This window comes from Cygnus atratus, chromosome 3 (assembly GCF_013377495.2).
Source record: "Cygnus atratus isolate AKBS03 ecotype Queensland, Australia chromosome 3, CAtr_DNAZoo_HiC_assembly, whole genome shotgun sequence".
Taxonomy (NCBI): domain Eukaryota; kingdom Metazoa; phylum Chordata; class Aves; order Anseriformes; family Anatidae; genus Cygnus; species Cygnus atratus.
Window position 1 is genome coordinate 80,713,013 of NC_066364.1, and position 21,865 is coordinate 80,734,877.

Consider the following 21,865-nt stretch of genomic DNA (forward strand, 5'->3'; position numbering starts at 1 on the left):
TCCTTCTTTTTTGTTTAACAGTTTTCTATTCAGCATCGGGTCCCTAATTACTGCCTATGTATACCCATCCTAACCAAATGCTATATCATAATTCTTTATAAAAACTCTTGGTTTTGGTGAACCTTTACAGTGTGATTGTATGGAAACTGCTAGTACACAAAAGTTGTTATTTAATATCAACTAGAAATTTATTCTTCCTTGGGAGTTGGCCATTGCAGCGCATATCATTAAACTCTCCATTTTCCTAAGGCTATGGCAGAGATGATGGCTGAAAACTACCATAATATATGGGCAAAGAAAAAGAAAATGGAGCTTGAAGCAAAAGGTAATGTAAACTCTAGATATTTTTAGTGTCTAGAAGTTTACCTAAGCTTTTATAATATTGAATGCAATGTTTCTTGCTGAAGTAGTTTACCAATTCCATTGCAATACAGGAAGATACATTAATACATTTTCCTTCTAGCTTTTATGTCAGACTATTGCCCTGTGGTCTCTGAACTCCGTTTCATTTGAGGTACCTTTTTATTTCAGGTAGATCTAAAGGGGTGTTTTGAATTGACAAATGGGTAAACCTAGAGCAGATCCTTGATTCCATGTAAACAATTGAATATGATCTGTGATCTCTGCTTATCTAAGTGATGATTTTTTTGATATGTTGTGCCACTCTTGTCCCTTCCATGTTAAATACATTTCTTTATTTATGTATTAAAGATATTTTTTCACTGTGCATTACATTATATTTGCACATAGAGGAAATAATATTTGAAGAAACTGCAAGTTTTCATTTGAAAATGACTGAAGTTAGGGTTTTGTGTTATCCAAAGGTCTCAAGTCTAACACTATACACCAAATTTGACCTTTTTTTCCTTTTATTGTGTGCTTGCATTTTTATACGTAAGCCTTTAGCTAAATTACAGTAGTTATGGTTTTATGAAAAAGTAAAGTTACACCTGAAATGGTTCTTTGATAAATCAGTATAAATTTCCATACCTTTAATTATATTTCCCCTTATTACAGTTTTTATTTTAATTTTTATAGACTTTTCCTTTTAAACTTTATTCAGGTTAAGTATCTGCAGGATGGACTAATTCTGGGAAATTGTAGGCCAGAAGAACACTAATATTTGAAGGCATCTACTATACTTAGCAACTTTGAACACAGATTTTACCTTTGAGCAGCATTTCAATGAGAATGTAAATGCTATACAGCAGTGTTATGCAAAGGAAGATAGCACTGAAATGACTAGAGGCAGCTACAATAAATGAAGAAGAGGCTTTTGATTGAGAATTTCTTGGTGTGAAATGTAAAGGCATTTGTCAGTTGAGCAAAACCTTCAAGAGTGTTTTTTTTCCTCATGTATGTGTGTGTATACATATATTATAGTCTTGAAATATGTTTTTTTAAAACATTTTTAAAGAACAGAACAATAGTGTGGACTTTGGATACAAGTATGCATAGGAGGATTATCCTTTTTTTTTCTAGAATTTTTTTTCAATCTGTTGGTAAGATGTCTTTCAGTTTATTATGTGCCACTGTTCTCTAATGGCTAGGTAAATTCATTACAGCAATACTGACAACGTGAGAATTGTCAGTGATATCACCATTCATGCCATTTTTTCTTTTTATTTATTTTTTCATTGAGAGTGAAGAGAGCTGTTAGGCAAACTTCAGCGTCATTGGAGCAGGTGATTTCAAGTAGCTTCAGTTTTGTAACGTTTCTTGAAATTTTCATTGAGTATTTATTCTGGATGTTTTCTGTACCATATACAGACACTACCAAACAGAATTAATGATGGAGTACTTTAAACTTAAAACACTAGTGTGAGTCAAAATATCAGGTTATTTGATGATATTATTTATTTATATTACATATAACATGTACATATATACTATATACTACATTACATATTAATATAATATATTACATTATAGTTTACATTGCAAGCCTGATTTAAAACTACTTTCTGTTGAAGTTCAAAATAACTTTTCTGTAACAAGCTAATGTGACAGTTAGAATTTTACAGAAATTTTGCAGGTAAAAGTATGTAAGTGTTGGAGGGGCCAGATGGGATCCACCTGAGGATGCTGAGGGAGCTGGCAGATGTGATTGCTGAGCTGCTTTCCATCATCTGTCAGTGGTCATGGTCAACTGGAGAGGTCCCAGCTGACTTGAGACTTGCTAATGTGATGCAGATTTATAAGAAGGGTCATAAGGAGGATCCGGGGAACTACAGGCCTGTCAGCCTGACCTCAGTGCCAGGAAAGGTGATGGAATGGGTCATCTTGAGTGCAATCACACAACCAGGGGATCAGGCCCAGCCAGCGTGGGCTCATGAAAGGCAAGTCTTGCCTGACCAAACTCATCTCCTTCTATGACCAGGTAACCCTCCTGGTGGATGAGGGAAAGGCTGTTGACATGAGCCAGCAATGTGCCCAGGTGACCAAGAAGGCCAACAGCATCCTGGCTTCTATCAGGAATAGTGTAGCCAGCAGGACCAAGGAGGTGATTGTCCCCCTGTACTCAGCTCTGGTGGGCCTCTACCTCAAGTATTGTGTTCAGTTTTGGGCCCCTCACTACAAGAAAGACATCAAGGCCCTGGAGTGTCTCCAGGGAAAGACTACGAAACTGATGAAGGGTCTGGAACACAAGTCTTATGAGGAGCAGCTGAGGGAACTGGGATTTTTAGTCTGGGGAAGACGAGGCTCAGGGGAGGTTTTACTGCTCTCTGCAGGTACCTGAAAGGAAGGTGTGTGGAGCTGGGGGTCACCATCTTCTTGCAGATAACTAGTGGTAGGACTAGAGGAAATGACCTCAAGTTGCTCCAGGGAAAGTTCAGGTTGGAAATTAGGAGAATCTTAGAGGTCTTTTCCAACCTTAGTAATTTTATGATTCTATGATACATGGGCAAGTACATAATTTAATTTGTGTAATTTTGTCACTGAATTTATTGTTTCTATTCATGTATTCAAAATTTGTGTGTATAATTTAGAAAAAAAAGAACAGCTCTGTGGTTAACAATGAAAAAATTGAGGCTTTCAGTGTAGTAAGCTCTTATTGGCTCATTATGTTGTTGGCTCAGTTTAATCTTCTTAAAGAGGAGGTCTGATAATACCCACTGTTATCTCTGTTGAACTGAGTAGAGATTTAGTGGTGTTAGATGATGAGAGCTTTTAAAGCATTTGTGTGCTTTCATGAAAATAAGTTGCATTTATTCCAACATGTGTAAAGTGCAAACAGGAGTGTAGCTTTATCATAGCAATTAGATTTTGTTGATTTGTATCTCCTTACTATGTAGGAAAATGCAGAAAATGCTTATATTTCTCATTTAAAGCTTCTCATGGAAGTATGTTAGCTAACTGATAATACAAGTGCCGATCCCCCTTCTTGAATATTTGAGTGTACTAATTATGGTTCACAATCTAGTATAGTCTTACTAACTTTCATAGATACATATATACTTAATATGCTTGCATGAATTTCTACATATCTGTCTTCAGCTGTACTATGTGGAATTAGATCACATTTGTGATAACAAAATAAGAAACAATCATCTCAATGTAAAGGGCTATACTTCCCAAAAAAATTTACTTGCCAATAGGTTATCATTTCTCATTTACTGACAAGGTACTCAGGACTCATGGAAAATTTTATGTTGCTTACAAAATCAGCTAAGTATAGGTCTCCAATATTTTCTTGAGGGAATTCGTTCCTTTATTTTTACAATATTACTACAGACTTACTGTAAATTTTTTTTCTTAGATAAGTTTGATCATTACCTTTAACATTCTCTGGGGTTTTATAGCAATTATCACATAAATGTATGGTGATGAGGGAGAAGTTGAAGACCTAAGAATGTTTGTTTTTACTAAGATATTTATATTAATAATAGCTACTTTATGTTCTTGCCAAGTTAGCCATCTACATTTAGAGAGATACCAATAAATCACTGTATTGGATTTAGGCAAGGTTTTCGTAGCAGGGGGGCTGTAGGGGTGACCTCTCTGAGAAAATCCCAGAAGCTGCTCTACAGAGCCATCTCCAGCTGGTTCCAAAAGGGACCCACTGCTGGCCAGAGCTGAGCCAGGGAGCAATGCTGGCTGTGCCTCTGGGAGTGCAGATTTAAGTATTTAAGAAAATACTGCTGTGCAACAGCAGCTGGGAGAGTGAGGAATGAGAAAATGTAGAGAGAAACAACCCTGCAGACAGCAAAGTCAATGAAGGAGGCCAGGAGGTGCTCCAGGCACTGGAGCAGCAGTTCCCCTGCGGCCTGTGGAGAGGCCTCTGGTGGAGCAGGCTGTCCCCCTGCAGCCCATGGGTCACACATGGAGCAGATCTCCATGCTGCAGCCCGTGGAGGAGCCCCTGGTGGAGCAGGTGGATGTGGCCTGGAGGAGGCTGCGGCCCATGGAGAGCCCCCGCAGGAGCAGGCCCTGGCTCGGAGCTGCAGCCTGTGGAGAGGAGCCCATGCAGGAGCAGGGGGTCTGGGGGATCTGCTGACTCTGGGGGACCCATGTTGGAGCAATTTGCTCCTGACAGATGGACCCCATGGTACGGACCCATATTGGAGCAGTTGTTGAAGAGCTGCTGCTTGTGAGCAGGCAGGACCAGCCCATGCAGGATCAGTTCGGAAAGGAGTGGCATCCTGTGGGAGGGACCCTACACTGGAGCAGGGGCAGAGAGTGACTGTGAAGGAGTGGCAGATGATGAAGCGGTAAGGTCTGACTGCATTCCTAGGGTCTGACTGCATTGCCACTATTCCCCATTGCCCTGCGCTGCTCAGGGAGGAGGTAGAAAAGGGTAAATGGGGGGGTGGGGGGTGGGGGGAGGTGTTTTTATTTTGCTTTTAGTTTCTCACTGCTCTAGTCTGTTAGTAATAGGCAATAAATTATATTAATCTCCTTATGCTATGTCTGTTTTATCCGTAATGGTAATTGGTGAGCAATCTCCCTGCTCACATCTCAACCTGTGACCTTTTTTCCAAGATACTTTCTCCCCCTTTGCCTTTGAGGAGGGGGAGTAAGAGAACAGTGCGGTGGGTTCAGCTAGTTATCACTGTGAAGCTACCACAACCCCCTTTTATAAGCAATACAAGTGCAATTTATTCTGTTCACCCCTCTGTTTTTGCAATATTCTTTTAATGAGACTGGCAGTTGTCTGAAAAATGTACTCTAGTTTTCTAGCTTTAATTCATTATTATAAAATTGAACTACATCACTTTCATAGGTCTTAGATATACATATATCTTGCTAAATTACATGAACCATTTTTGCTTTCATCAGGATGTTTAAAAGCAGAACTCTGTTAGAATGACAGATCTTGGTTTTGTTCTGAAATGATGTGTTATTTATTGAAATATATTCCATTTCATTAAATCAAGTTGTTAATGATAATGCATGTTTATAACAGTTAAGCACTTTTTCCTTCAACTGTTTTTTTTGTTTGTTTTAAGTCCAACATTTTTCCTGGTATCTACAGCAACTGAATATGTTAGAACTATGTATGCAGCCCTGTCTAAAGTTTATATCTGAACATTTTGTAGAAATACAGGTTTGTGTAAAGAAACCAAAAAGTGAATCGTTGGCACTTCAGACTAGGTTTTACCGTAGCATGCTATGTGTTATTACAATAGTGCTTTTGCATATCAGGACTTACTGTGTCAACAGATACTCCATGTTTTAATTCTCTCGATATTCCATAGTAGGAGGAGGCAACCATCCTCTTCTTGTTCCTTATGACACTCTCACAGCCAAAGAAAAAGCCAAGGACAGAGAAAAAGCACAGGATATTCTGAAATTTCTGCAGATTAATGGATATATTGTCTCCAGGTAATTTTCTGTTCACTACTAGTGTCACAGAAGGTTTCTAATACTGCTTCGTAGTGTTTTTTATTTTTATTTTTTCCTTTTTTCCCCTCTATTAAAAACAAACAAACAAAACCAAAGGGTCATATTAAGGTTTCATTACCTGAGGGTAAGGATCAGCTTCTTTATATAGAACACTGTAAGGAAGAAGTGTTTTATGTTTTTTAGGGTTTGCAGAAAGTGCAACTATTGTTCTTCAGAATGCATTCGTGTATTCTGTCTCTCAACATTGTAACATACCTCCTTCTTTCCACTGTGTCTCCATACATCCAACTGTTAGTAAATTTGTTGATGTTCTACAAGTGATAGAATTATTAAGGCTATAGGCACGTCATACACCTACACCTATTTGTAGAAATCTCTAGACAATTGTGTTGATAAGAAAAACAGTTTCATTTCTAAAATCTACTACTCCTTTCTTTAACTGAGTTGATTTGTAGTGTTACTGAAATAGAGTGAAATGAAAACAATGTTTTTAAAAAGTTTTCCTGATAGTCTGCAGCATAAATATAATAATAGTGAATAAATGTAATAATCAAAATAGCATGAATAGTTAAGTTAGCATACATTCGCTGCAAAATTCCCTTTGGCTTTAATAGGATATATATTTACCTACTAAATACATTGTGAATAAAATTTTAATTAAATTAATGTCTGCCTCATCAGTATGGCTTAGGAAATATGAATCACTAGGAAAGACTGAAAGCATATCTGAGATTTGTAGTAATATGAATATTAGTAAGAGAATGAAACAAGCACAGAGATGGATTTAAGTAATCATTGCGAATTAATTAGCTTAGCACATCTGCCTAAAATCTGCCCACTTCTGTTCTTTTAAATTTTATATGAAATTTAGTCCATTTATAGAGTCCCACAGCATATCTAATAATTCTAGGTAGAGTCTTTCAAGATAGCTAGAATAATACAATTTACTTGCCTTCAGTGGACTAGCATGTATGAAAAGGGATGTCAGCAAAGGTTATTTTTCTCATCCCCTGTCAAAATAAAAAAAAGACTGCTCATCTGTGTTCAAGGTTACATGTTCATTTTGGACTAATCCTTTTTATTACCGTCTAACTTAAACACAAGTGAAAAGTGGCTTTTGGTTTTTAGAGGAGTGGAAGGCTAAGAGGGTTGGTAATATACTTGTTAACTTGGACACACTGATCATCTGGTAAGTAGTTCCTGCCTTATCTGCATCCTCCTCTGACAGTAAAATGCAGATATTTCTATCAAGATAAACTCCATGTACCTGCTGCCCCTGTGTCTACTGTGCTGTCTAAACAAACAAGCATCTGCATCATGTTTTTCCTTTGTCCCCTTACCACTTGACTTACAAGCCGTACATGCCTTCCTGTCCAGTCTTTTATTTGACTGTGACCATTCTAATTCATCCCATGACCCTTCAAACCTTAACTTTCATCTTTAACCAAGTCTAGGCACCCAGATCTTTTTCAGAACTGGTAACTAGGGAATCTATGGGATGTAACTTGCCTGTGAATTTAAGCATGATTCCCAGAGCTACCTGCACACACACACAAGGGATGCTGACATGCCCAGCTGCACAGACGTCTACGGACAAAGTGCTGCCTTCAACTCATGTATAAAACAATTTTAGACAGTCAAGCCCCCTTCCCCCACTTCAGATGGTAAAGGTTGAAGTTCAGTAGTGAAAGCATTCCACCTCCTTTGCCTTTCTCTCCAAGTTTACGAGCATGTGCACATTCATGGATCCTTTGAGTACCAGCACAGCCTCTGTCTGTACAATACCTTTGCCCTGCCCTGCCAAAGCCTCTGCCCACTTCAGAGGTCTCTTTCTTGCCAGCTGGTCCATTTTGATACTCATAAGTGAACTGATGCCTACATTCATGCACATTTCTCACAAACACTTTACACTTGTGGGTACCCTCGAAGCGTCTGCTCATCTGATACACCTGCTCAGACGTGAGGCCTTCTACTCACTGTCTAGTCCGGCTTGAAGTTTGCTAGTGAATTGCCCTTGTGCACCCGCATGCACACTGGGTTTGGAGAAGAAAAAAATGTTTAATTCCTCTCAAGCAGCCGGCATTCAGGCACATGGGCTGTGACCCATGGTCCCTCTCCAGCCCCTGCTGCTGAGACTCTCACCTTACTGACACTGTCCTCCTACCATTGGCTGGTTTCTGGGACATACACCATTCCTGCCCCAGCGGCTGGCAACTGAGACTCCCACTTACTTCAGTTGCAGACACCACAGGCTAGGAGCACCCACCAACCATCTGACTCCAGTTGCTAGCACCAAATCCATTCACAGCAGTTCCCCACTGGGCTGGAACTCTGGGCTCAAAGTATGCAGGACCTATGGAGACATTACCAAGAGCTATCTCCTTTCCAACTATTGATGCTGAGACCCTCACTCTCTCCAGTTGCTGGTGCCACAGGCTCACAGGCACTTAGAACCCCAGTCTGATTCCAGTTGCTGTCCTAGTATTCAGTCCTCCTGGTCTTGCCAATACCTGGCCCTTACTCCTTGCAGCGCACACATATAAATGATGTGGTGGGTTACACAGAGGGATAGTTAAGAAAGGATTTAAGAAGACAGGACAGCCTGTGATGATCAGGTGCAGTGTTTAGTTGAACAGCTGTTACTGACTGGCCACAGTTTGTGTGACTGTCCCCTTTTTGTCTATTACCTGCTTTGATCGTCGTTGATTCCCTCTCCCCTTCACATTCCATCATTAGCTTTCATAGTGCCAGTGATCCCTTTGGATATCCCAAATCCTCATGTTATTCAAGTTCCCCTCTCTTAAGAGTTAAAAAATCCATGTGGCTCTCTCCAAAGTTGTGTCTGTAGTTTCTTAATGGCCAATCAATGACTAACTGGAGAGTTATGTTTTTTGACATTCTCTCCCTTATTCCTTCTCTACCACATTTTGTGTTCCTCTTTATGACTTCCTTCTTACTACCACCTTTTACACTGAGAGGGTCCTTAATCAGATAACCTTCATGAAGCATATGCTCCCACCTTAGAATTAATTATCTTTAAAATATATTCATCAACATTCCTTGCAGTTTTCACAAATTTCACTTACATCCACAAAAAAAATCTCCACACCAAAATCAATATAACATTATCATAACACCAACAAAGGTGGACAATTTACACACTCCACCCCTCGTGACTTCACCACCTTCCAACACAAATTCTTCACAATTATTACACTCTAACAATATCCAGTCCATATTTCCCAATTATTGTCCTTATCTCAAATTCCTTCAGCCCCATATGTACCCTGATAAGTATCAGCTGAGAAAGCAGTTTTAGTTGTAGAATCTCTCTGAACCCTACAGCAATGAACCCATCTGAACCATTCTGAACCCATCAGCAATGTTCTTAATTAGAACAGAAATGAGACTATAAAGACAGTTATGTTTGGTAGGTTTACTTTTTTAACTTGCACAATAGCAATGTACATGGTTCTGACAATGGAGTGCCAAACTACCTTGCTGGTAAAGCATAGCTTTCTTATGTTCAGTCGTTAGAGCCCTGGTCCTGCAGAACCACTTACGTCATTACCAGTTTATTGCTAGGAGACGATGGCCTACATCATGAAACTGCTCTGTAAATTAATAGTTGATTTGTTGAAAGAAGATAGGCTTTTCATATCATACTATGATGGAACACAGTGGGAAAAGCAAATTGCAATTCCAACACTTCTTTCCCCCCTGCTCCCCCCCCCCCCCCCCCCCCAAATTTTCATAAATGCTACATAGCTATTCAAAGTTCCTTCAGTCAAACAGAATTCTAGGCAAAAGTCATGATGAGGGAGACTAGATTTACTTCTGGCTTGTTTGTTTAAATCAAAGTATATTGGTAGTTTCAAAACTTCCTTGGTCAAAAATCAAGCCATGGAGGACATTAAAAGATGGTAATACCTTACAGGTAAGGGAAAGAAATTAAAATGATACTGGATTAATCTGAGTAGTCACCTTTACTGCCAGCTTTCTATCTGGGAAATCTTAATTGCATCTTAACAAATGGCTCAAAACGTAAATAATTGCAAGAGTACTGTTTAATGTAAACCAAACCATTCTTATGTGAATAAGCAGTTAAGTATTACCAGAGAAAATGGCATCAGAAGAGGTAAAACTAATCTGATTCCTTCTACACACATAAAAATTGACTTACTTCTTATTTCAGAGGATTTAAGGACCTGGAGTTGGACACACCTTCCATTGAAAAACGCTTTGCCTACAGTTTCCTTCAGCAACTTATAAGATATGTGGATGAAGCCCATCAGTATATTTTGGAGTTTGGTATAGTACTCCTTCTTCTTCTTTTATTAAGAAGTTTGAAATTATAAAAACAACCTGAAATTTTCCAAAAATAAAAATTTCTTGGACAAGGAGTTTTTCCTCTAGCTTTCTGTAGTTGATGATGAATTTTGAAGAGTTATGTATTTCACATTCATTCTAGTTTCCCATATTCATTCTTCAGATGAAAATGTAATGAATAAAGGATAAATGCTTTATGTATACCAGATTATTCAATAGTATGTGACTTTTATAGCAACTAGGGGAAGAGAACCAAGTTTAATTTCATTTGGGTAGTTCTAACCAATAATTTTGTTGTATAAAAAAGTCTGTAACAATGCATTAAAAATTTGGTAATTTTGTTTCTCCTGGGAACTACAGGAGAAAGGTGTTGAAGTAGAATCAGAGTTCAGTCTTCCAAGTGTTGCCTATAACTAGAAAAATACACATGTAGGATCAGATTTTCATCTCAAATAAGTATCCGTATCTCTTTAGACTATGAGATGTCTACGCATCTGTGACTATTTGGACAATTTTTCTTTGCACATTTTATTTGCTGTGACTTTTTTTTCTCAGAAGATTGTCATAAAATGCCTCTAACTTCTGTGTGTGGTATCTTAAATCTACATCTAAAGACCAACAATATTATTTATTTATAGTGTACACTTTTTAAGAAAATGCAGAATAGACTGTAATTGGGATATATAATAGGGAGCTAAATTTTCTTCTCTCTGCAGATGGTGGCAGCAGAGGAAAAGGAGAGCACTTTCCATATGAACAAGAAATCAAGTTTTTTGCCAAAGTACAGTATATCTTTGCTCATTATTTGTCAACATAGTAAGTAGTTGAAGTGAGAAAGTGTTAGTGAATGTGATTATTTTTGTTATGTATACAGCTTTCTGTGTTAAATAATTATTTTGATGACTGGAAGCAGTAGTAATAAAAATAACTTGAAAATAATGTAGGGATGAAATACAGACATGAAAAAAACCTACAGGATTGTATTCTTACTGTCATTATTCCCTTTCTCCATGATATAAAATTAATCAGGTGATGTTATTCATAACCTCCTTACATTTTCTCTTTACTGGTTTTGTCTAGTTCAGAAGACTTTTCTCTTTCACACTCTTTAGGCAGCTAAATATGAGCAATAGCTACTGGAATTAATACAGTCATGTACCTTTCCCTGTCACCTTCCTTATCTCTTTCCTTGTTTTAAAACAATACTGATGTCTTCATCACAGAATCACAGAATGGTTGAGGATGAAAGAGATGAAAGAGGTCATCTGGTCCAAGCCCACTGCTCAGGCAGGTCACCTAGAGCAGGCTGTCCAGGACCATGTCCAGATGGCTTTTGAAGATCTCCAGGGAGACTCCACAACCTGTCTGCGCAACTTGTGCCAGTGCTCAGTCAACATCACTTTTTTTTTTTTTTAATGTGTTTTCATATGTTCAGAGAGAACCTCCTGTGTTTCAGTTTGTGCCCCTTGTCTCTTGTCCTGTCATGGGACGCCACTGAAAAAAATCTGGCTCCATCTTTACACCCTCCTTTTAGATATTTATTTACACCGATGAAATGCCCCTAGGCCATTTCTTCCACAGGCTAAATAATCTCAGCTCCCTCAGCCCCTCCTCATATGAAAGATCCTGCAGTCCTTTAATTATATTTGTACTCTCCCACCCCCCTGGACTCTCTCCAGTATGTCCATGCCATTCTTGTACAGAGGAGCCTAGGACTGGACACAACACTCCAGGTGGGGCCTCGCTGGTGCTGAGTAGAGAGGAAGAATCATCTCTCTTGACCTTCTGGAAACTCTCCACCTAATTCAGCCCAGGATGCTATTGGCTTTCTTTGCAGTGAGGGCTCATTGCCGACTCGAAATCAGCTCGGTGACCACCAGGATGCCAGGCTTTTCTTAGCAGAGCTGCTTTCAGGGTGGTCAGCCTTTACTATGTGAAAGGGTTATATATAACCCCCGCTATGTGGGGTTATTCCTCAGCAGATGTGGGACCTTGCGTTTCCCCTTGTTGAACTTTATGGGGTTCCCATGAGCCCAGTTCTCCTTCTTATGCCAAGAAGGATTTATGTATTATAAATTAAGAAAATCTACTTACAGCTTCGGCATTCAAAAGCTCGTATGTTGCTTGCATATTCAAAGTGCTTTTTCAATTCATTAGTGAATAAGCAAAGGTAGGTGTTTGCAGCGTTTTCTAAACCTGATATCTTTGCAGTAAATTGTAATTTCTTGAAGTACTTCCGTAGTGCAATACTTGCCAAGTTTGTTGACTCAGAAATTAGTCACCTTCTTTTGAACCATGCACCCAAAAGGAAGCAATTTGAGATTCATGTTGACTGTTTATTTTGGATCTCTTCCTGGCTGAAACCTGTAGCAGTACTGAGTAATGGTCACCACATGAAGTAAATAACAAAACTTCTGTGAACAAGCCCTTAGTGAGTGAGGGTGTTTTTGGAGTTCTGGATAGCAATTAACATTAAATGCCATTAGTGTGCTGACAGTTCTAGGTGAATTTTTCTCAAACCTATCTATGTTAAAGGGTATGAACAGCAATAGTTGTTTCTGGGTAAGTAGTATTGGACAAATATTAAATTGTGAGATAAAATTAAATTATACTTTCTGGTTTATACTCCTAAAGAAAACAGGTCAAGTCCCAGAGATAATATAAAAAAATATATATATATTTATTTTAAAAACTGCTGCCTTAACTGATGACGTTTTAAGTATCTTGAATAATAATAAAAAAAAAATAATAAAAGAACTAGACAGACACTAAAGGAAAAAATACTAGGAATTGGAAACAGAATACACATTTGAAATCTCTTGTCTGTAGCTGTGACTTACAAAGAATAATACAGAACATAGCAAAAAAAGCCCTGTAATAACCACTTCTTTCTGATGTAATTGCAGGTTGTGCTCCCTTTGATTGATCAGTATTTCAAAAATCATCGCCTGTATTTCTTATCTGCAGCAAGTAGACCTCTCAGCAGTGGAGGCCATGCCTCTAATAAAGAGAAGGAAATGGTGACAAGGTAAAATTTAAAATAATTTTCATGTATGTGCATAAGTGTATGTCTTTAAACAGTACAGTTTATTGTCGGTAAGTGAGAAGTTGCAGGCTTTTTTTTTTCAAACACAAACATTAACTTCCTTTTCCCATTGAGAAAATTCATTGTGTAAAATGAAGAAGGGAGTTCAGAGTTACAATTATATGATGTTTTAAAAGTTAGCAGTGCTCATTTTTTCGCATGCAGGGAACTTAATTTATGTGCAACAATTCCTCTGTTGCATTGTCTGTTGCACAAGATGTGTAATTGTGTATCAGCTCCCACTGTTGGAAATAAGTATATTCTGAAACCATTATTCCTGCAACTTTTATATTTAAAAGAAAAAAAATAATAACTGAGTTTTAGACAGTACCATTATTACTGCTCCCCGTAAAAAGTAAAATGAGTGGTATTCTTTCTGCTCTTCAGTTTTCTAAGTAGTGACAACGGTAGTAATATGACAGAAATATCCCCTTGATCCTTTCTCTGAAGTTGTCCATTATTAGACCATTTCTCCAAGAGATGTTTTCACTTAATCTCACTTTTGATTGAATTGAAACCCATGTTTCCAATTTAGTAATGTGGACTACAAGTTTAAAACAAGACCAACTGCATGCCTGCACAGTACAGGTATCATGGATGGCTGTTACTAGGTACCAAAACAGGCAAAACTGAATTGATGCTATAGGGAGACAGCCAATTGATGGTCATACAGACACGAGGAGTTTTCAAGATTGTATGAATACTGAGCAGAGTTTCTAACAGCAATAATGAGCATAAGTAAGTAATGACCTCGACTCTTGTGTCATTTCATGGACTGATTTGGTCTGGCAGCTTGGCTGAATGGCCTTCTCCAAAGGATGAAAAAATTCTTTCAAAGAGCATGCATCTAGATTATTTTCCACTATATGAGCTGCTATGTTTCTTTCTGTAATATCCTGGATAACAATATTTTAGCAGTTGTTAAGTAAAGCCTCTTCAATAAATCCCACGCTTCTAGAATATTTCAAACGTGGAAATATCAGCATACATGCTGCATGGATTCAGGACTTCTACACATATGCTGTCTAGTTGTGTGCATGAGATTTCCGAATTTGTAGCCCAGCAAAAAAGATCAGAGCTGCTGTCAAACAATTGAGTTGTGTGTCTTCTAGAAGTGCCAGCCAATGACAATAAAACACAGGCAAGGAAACCTTGATAAATGTTAACTATAACCAGTGCTGTTGTGCAGCTGATTTCTTGAGTGTCAAGCTAATGGAAAGTGCGTTATTTGATCCATTTTCTGAAGCCATTTTAAGGGATTCCCATCATTTTTTTCCCTCATTTGTAGAGAATTCTTCAAAGCTAAATTTTGGATTTTCTGTTGAGTTTTCCCTTTAGATATGTTTGTGTGTGACTCTTATGTAGGCTTTTCTTCAAACCAAAGGCAGTTTCTGGCTGCTTGCTTTTTCTGATGAAGATTAGCTTGCATTTTTTGAACTATGGAAGAGTATTTTGCATATTGTTAATGCAGTGACTGTCAAGAAATGCAATAAATATTTTGTGTTCAGCAAATACATTAAATTCAGATCAATTTTCTGGGAACATATGGGTCAGACCTCTTCCTGAAATAGTGTGACATTATCTTCCATTTATTTGTAAACAACATCGTCAGGATTGGAGTTTTTGCATTTCTTCTTCATTATACCATTTTACAAGTCTTTGTATTACTGCAGTTATGTAGAATTATTTCTGGACATGAGTCTAAGTACTAGACATTTGGACTTTTTTTTTTTCTGTGAATTTACACTGTTGACTGTGGAGATAATAGGTTCAGTCTGACTTTGTGAAAATATAGCATCTGCTGAATGTTACAGTCAGTTGAGTAACATTTGTATGTTAGAAGAAAAGATAGATTGAGAGCTACTTAATGCCTTCATCATGGACACAACATTTATATGACAGTAACATACACCCACTTTTCCTGTTGGACTGGATGAACCAGGATCCTCATAAAAGAATATAAAGTGTATATGCCTGCCTCATGGTATAAGTGAACAGAGATCCCTGAAGATGTACAACCAGACTCTTTTCTAAAACAGAGCAGTTGCTGTTGCTGTAATGGATCACTGTGCACAGGCTAGTAAGGTGGATTCAACACCACATTAACCTGGCTGTTCCAATTCTGGACATAAATGTTTCCATTTGGCACCATGCTCTCATCTGTCAATGGAACAACATGCTCAGATCTCATCCATGAACTATGCAGACATGCTTACATGTCTTTTGCTTTTATATCAGAAGTTGTTAACTGGCCCATATGCCTAGTAATTGAATAGCTTAATAAAAAGACATAGTATTGTTCATGTCATTTTAACAGATGAGGGTTTTTGCAGACAACAAATAACACCAAAATTTATGTCACTGTTGTAGAAAATTCTCAGACTGAATTTGGACATGAAGATTGAACTAATCTCTCCTAAATTTGGAGGCCAGGTCAATTTGGGTAGGACAGTGTGGTCCTGCTTCTATGAACTAACACAAAACTTCATTCTTCTGAATGGAACACTGCTCATCAGTACAAAAAGTAATTTACACGTATGAAATGAAATCATTGATCGTATCCATTTTTGTTTGTTTAAAACCATATAAGAAGCTATTTTTTATGTTGAGTTACATTGTTTCTCATGTCGTCATGTTTTGAAAAGCAGCGTATTTAAAAAGAAATTCTCACTGTGTTCAAGACAAGATCTAAATTGGATTAGTTAAACATCTACCATCAAACACTTCAATTAATCTGATTTCCTTACCTTTTGTTTTCAAATTATCAGTGATGTCCTGAATAGCACACTGACCACATTTTAATTCTTAAAGCTTCAATGGTAATTTCCCTGTGGTTTTTCATATAGGACGCTTTTATATTAATTAGCTTTGCTTTTATTTTTATTTTTATTTTTATTTTTATTTTTATTTTTTCTTGTTTGTTTCTTTAATTATAATATGTGCTTATTTAACCATGTTTGTTAAGGATATGCACTTAAAAACTCTTTCTTTAGTACTCTGTCCCACATTCTGCTCAGATAATTGATTCTTTCTGCGTGACATCATGTTGCTTTTCCTGCTCATATATCAGCTGTTATTTTTTTCTCCCCCCCCCCTCCCTTTTTTTTTTCTTTTTCCTTCTCTTCTCTTTTATTTTTCTTTTGTCTTCAGCCTGTTCTGCAAACTTGGAGTTCTTGTCAGGCATAGGATTTCACTGTTTGGTAAGAAGACCCTTGACAAATACTAGCATGGCCATCACTTGGTTTTCTTTGCCATTTTTGCATTGTGTTATGTGCTGCTTTGTTGCATGCTGCATGGCTGCATGGCTGAAATGCATGGTCTTCACAGACCACTAATTGTTTAGGCTGGTAGATCACAGAATTTGTTAGTTGAAATAAAAAGCTTTTGTAGTAATCAGGTGGTGGTGGGAGATGTTGTTTTGTTTTTTGTGTGTCTTAACCAACATCTGGATTTCATGATTCAACCAAAAAATTTGACTGAGTTATTTATAAACACATATTTGCTATTTTTTATAATTCAGTTGGGAAAAACGGAGTATCAGAACTACACATTTGTATTGGAAAATCATTTAGGAAAATTTGTAGTAGGCTAAAATGCTTATTGATGTTCTGTGGAATTCTTAAATATTTCCAGATATGCTTGACTCCACATATGCATGTCTACAGTCTTTCTGTTATTATGTGAATCTAGCAGGGTCTGGGTATTTGTCTTATACCACGTGAAATCACTTAATTGAAGTCAATTTGAAATCTGTATCAAGTTTAAACACTATATGTAATGCGTGGCACAGTCATTAGTCTGAATTTTTTTCTTAAGCCATGATGATAGGAAATAGCACATCCTATCCATGTATAGCTTCTATGATGGATGTATTGCAAACTTCAGCATCCATGAACATATCTAATTGGGTAATTATCTAGCTGATTAGAATTTGATTAAGATAACATGCATCTAACTCAGCTCCTACGTATTTCATTCAATTTGAAGAGAAGGAATTCATTTGCTGCAACATTGTAGTGTTCGGAAACGTTATGAAAACAATTAAACTGAGAAGAAAGAGTGGAAGTTATTTGGGGGATGTTGCTTTTAAATGTGTTTTGGGATGATCTGAGTGGGTTTTTGTGTTAAGCCAAAGGATCATAGAAGGAATGAAATTATTTCTGCAGCTGTGTGGTGGTGCTGTAGCTTTTTGTGAAAGGTGGAGTATGTCAAAAACCTACACGTAAGATCTGGTTTATACCCTAGGTTATTTCTTCAAGGAATGAACTAGTTCAGGTATACTTTTTTTTTTTTTTTTGTAATACTTGCTGTTGTTGCTATTTGAATCTGGTTTTTTCTCTCTCTTTTTTTTTTTTTCTAAGATGTGTAACATTTCAAGTTCAAAATCTGAGTCAGTGTAACTTCTAGAGTACTAAAGAAGGGATGTTTTCTGTTCCACCTCTCGCAGCTTACTTAGTTTCTGTTCTTAGGCTGGGTTCAAGTAGTAGGAGAAGTTAGATCAGATGGTATCAGATGAGTATTCACCACAGCTATGGTTTAGTTTTTAACTCAAGTTTCCTAGTGTGCAGTAACTAAGAGAATACAAAATCTTTATGCCAACACAGAAGTATACTGTATTTTTCCATGAGTTATGACAAGGTCACAGTAAGACTCCGAAGCATGGTCATTACTGTGAACATACTAACTCAAGTCAGTCACCTTACAGCTTGCTTTACCTTGACTGCTAATTATTTCATGTTAGAAAACCCGACCAAAAGAATTGTACTTCTTGTAGCAATACAAGGGCCCATGCAGAAGAGGTGAAGATGCACATGAGGACAACCTTTAAGAACACAGCAGGAGCCTAGAAAATTATTTGTGCGTTTTGGAGGCTCCTTAAATGAGCAAGAGTTGCTTGATAATGACCTTTTGGGATGGTGTGGAGTTTGCTATTTTACTGACATTCCAGATAGGTGTTTTATATTTATTGTGAATTTGAATGGTACTTCTGAGGATACAGCTGCATGTGTGAAAGTCATTAGTAAAAGTCCTGTAGTATAAACTGTATGTAAGTCTTGATAAAATGGGAAATTAAACATAAAAGTCTTCCAGAGTTAATATAAGCAGTTAATTGCATCTGAGATCTAAGATTGTCACTGAGACTATGGAACTGTAATTCAGCATGGAATTATTATTTCTTTACATTTTGAAAGTAGATTTTGACCCCAATAATCTACTGTTTGTTTGAGAGCTGTATTCCTGCATCAATAAGATTGATTTATAGTCATTATTATTAGTGGGCTGGATTCTAAAGTTTTTAGTGAATAATTTTGGGGAGCTGAGGATTTGAATATATATTTTCTTGTTTTAAAAAACAAATTTCTGTGAGTAGCTTGATTCACTTTCTATGCTGTTAAATCTCTGGTAAGACATTTCCATGTATGTAAGAAATAAAAAAAAATATAAAAATCTCCATATAAGTAATGCAGTGCCACCTAACCTGAAACAAAAACTAGCTGAATAAGACTAATAATAAGAGTGGCCTGCTTTTGCTCACTCATTTTGGGACTTAGAGAAACTAATCAGAAGAGGACTTCACTTCAGATAACTAAACGCAGTTGTACTGTTCATGGCATCAATTGCATTTGTAAAACATGCTGAACAGTGCTCCATCCATCAACCTAATACTTATGTTAGCTCTTGGGGTATGTTTAACCTTAAAACCTCTTGAACTTATGTGTTTTAATATTTGCATATGTCCGGTCTCCGTTGTTTTATTTTAACATTTAGTTGTATGAAGAGTTATGTTAAAGAACAGCTTGTTTAACTTTTTATCCTGTTGTTGTACTTATCTGCTCTCTTTTCATGATGTAATGGAATTTTATATACTACATATTCATTTCTACAATCAGAGTGTCTTATGTCTAGCTTTCAGGTTACTGAAAACCAAGTACATATTTAATAAAAATGATATTTTTATTTAATGAAAGTATGTATATCCACTGAAATATTGGCAATAGTAATAAAACTAATTTTATTAGAAACCCCCTAGTTTCAGGTTTCATGACTCAACTTTAAAAAAAAACCCTGGCCTTCTGAAATTGACTTCTGTACTCAGATTGGAAGCGAACTGAGTCTTGAAATGTTCAATTTAAAAGTTTTTTTACAAATCGTATTGGTGGCATTTTAAAGTAAAATATTCAAAATACTTGTTTTTGTGTTTTTTTTTTTCTTTTTCTTTGTGTATTTTAGAATCATAGCGAAAACAACTAAATGCATGGCATCAAACAAAAGCAAGACACAGAATTTCCACTGACTGTAAACCTCTATTTCAGAGCAAATTGTATTTTTAAAGATTTTTATAAGAAATTCTGTCTGAATTTATAAACAAGAGGAGACATTACAGGAAAGAAGTTTCATGATATTTTTGGAAGTCTTTTTTAGTGTTATAGTGATAAAACTGGCAAAACTTTAATACACGAATTGAAGCGTACTGTATTTATCATGCTCTCTGAATTCTCCTCTGATATACCAGTTGAACAGCAAGGTTTTTCCAGATTGCTGAATTCAGTGTATATTTAGAACTAAGAAAAATGTTTTTCTGTTTCTTTTAAAGTGGATTAACTGATTGGCCTCATTTTTCCTTTAATTAAATGAAAAGTGGCAAGTGTCTCATTAAATTGCATATACAATGCTAGCTTCCAGAATATATGAATCACTGTACTGTCAGAATTGGCAAAATTCAGTTATGCACACCTACCTCTCAAAATGATTTATCCTGAAAAGTCACCACACAATTGCAAGTTGTTTTCATATTATTGTCATCAAAGAAACTTCCAGTAAATTTAAGCTAGATGATTCCAAATAAAAAGTATAGTACTTCAAATAAATGGGGCAGTCATTAAAGCTTTTGTACCCTAAAGCTGAATAATACAAAAACATAAGGTGGAGATTCAAAACTATTACTGATCTTCCATGAGTTGAGGTAGTCATGTAAATCTCTTTTTGGAGTGAGGCACTGAAGCTGACCCTTTTAGACATTGCTTACCTTGCATAGTCTTTTAATGTTGCTTCAGAACATGTCTTTCACATCTCAGTAGAATTTATGAAAATTTTATTATCAGAGGCAAAACAAACACTGCAGCATCTATTATGGGGATATGCCTAAATCTTGTCTCATTTTCAGAATAACTGGATGAATTTCTTACTCTTCCATCTGGTTGCACCTTAGAAAGTACCTGATTCCTCATAAACATATGGCTCTTGTGTCTACATGGTATAAATAGATCACCAGGGTTACTTTTCAAGGAAATGGAGTGAGCATCTCTTTACTACACAGCAGCTTTCAGCATATATGCATCTGCACATACACTCACATTGTGTGACAATTCAATCCACAGTCTTAAGGCAGGGTTGCCTTGATTGTTTCCCTCCATCCCTGCTTTCATTGACATGATTCTGCACCCTCTTCTTCACCAACACTGGCATTCAAGTCACCAGACAGTAAAATAGTATGGAGAAAAAATAGGGGTTGACAAAAATAGGAGCTGATGGAAGACTTTGGGGGTGAGGGGTGGGAGGAGGTGTGGAGTTGCTTTTTTTTTTTTTTTTGGTATGATTCATTTTGGCCATGTCAGCTTCCTTGTCTGGTCATTACTTTGCATTACCACAAAAGTGCCAGTGCAAAGAGGGTGAGGCCGCATGGCCAGGGGCAGCCACAGAAACTGTGGTTCAGGTTTGTTTGATCTACTATGTGTTTACAATGCAACAGTACCCCCCCCCCTTAGTTTTGGTAACAGAATAGCATTCAAAGTGCTGCAATAAACCTCCCACTCCATCCTTGCAGTTTATCTTTTCAAATCTGTATTTCAATGAAACACTTACTACTTTAATTTTATGTTTGTTGATATTTTCAAGTGAAATAATTACAGTTAATAAAGCATAGTACCCTGTATGCAGACTATGGTATTTTCAGTAGTCTGTCTTAAGCATTGCCTGTTTTATTTATTAATTTTTGATTGAGAAACTTTGGAAGCATAAAGAAGCAAGAAAAATTATTTTCATTTTTGCAGCAATTTATGTTTTTTAAAAATCAATTAAATAAGCTGTGGATGAAATTTATATAGCCTAAATCTGCCCTGGATTTAAAAAGTGAACTTAGAGGTGGCTTATACATGGCAACATCATAGGCTGTGCATGTACATACAAGGTGTGTGTGTAAGTTCTCTTTTTACATACAAGTGTGAAAGAAAAAGTCATTGCAATGGGAGATGTGTGTTATGTCATATGTGCTGCACTTGATCCTGCTATGAATACTTGTAGCCTATTGGTAACATCAGGGAGTTAAACTTCTTGATGACACTGTATGTAAGAGCAGCTTGTGGAAATTAAACAGCTTTCATTTTACTGAGAAGGGGGAAATAAATGTTCAAATAAACTTGAATGAATTAAAGCAAAGTTTATAAAACTTAAAATGAACAGCAGACAATACACTGTAGCTCTAATTAACCCCACATTTAAGTGCTTTCTTCTTGATTGCCTCAGCTATTTGATGAGAGATGCTTTACCGCCTCTTGTCACTGCACTTTTGCAAAAAGGCTAAGACAACAAACTGCATGTTTTTTAA

At 36.9% G+C, this 21,865-nt stretch overlaps 1 protein-coding gene across 1 annotated transcript in view; it reads left to right on the forward strand.

Moving 5' to 3' along the window:
• The window catches only part of RYR2 (ryanodine receptor 2), a 314,450-nt gene that overhangs the window by 205,396 nt on the left and 87,189 nt on the right, over positions 1-21,865 (forward strand). Inside the window, exons 58-63 of the mRNA XM_050709825.1 lie at positions 250-325; positions 5,699-5,825; positions 10,042-10,157; positions 10,892-10,956; positions 13,082-13,203; positions 16,411-16,460. Coding sequence (XP_050565782.1) covers positions 250-325; positions 5,699-5,825; positions 10,042-10,157; positions 10,892-10,956; positions 13,082-13,203; positions 16,411-16,460 — 556 coding nt within the window. The remainder of the gene's footprint in view (positions 1-249; positions 326-5,698; positions 5,826-10,041; positions 10,158-10,891; positions 10,957-13,081; positions 13,204-16,410; positions 16,461-21,865) is intronic.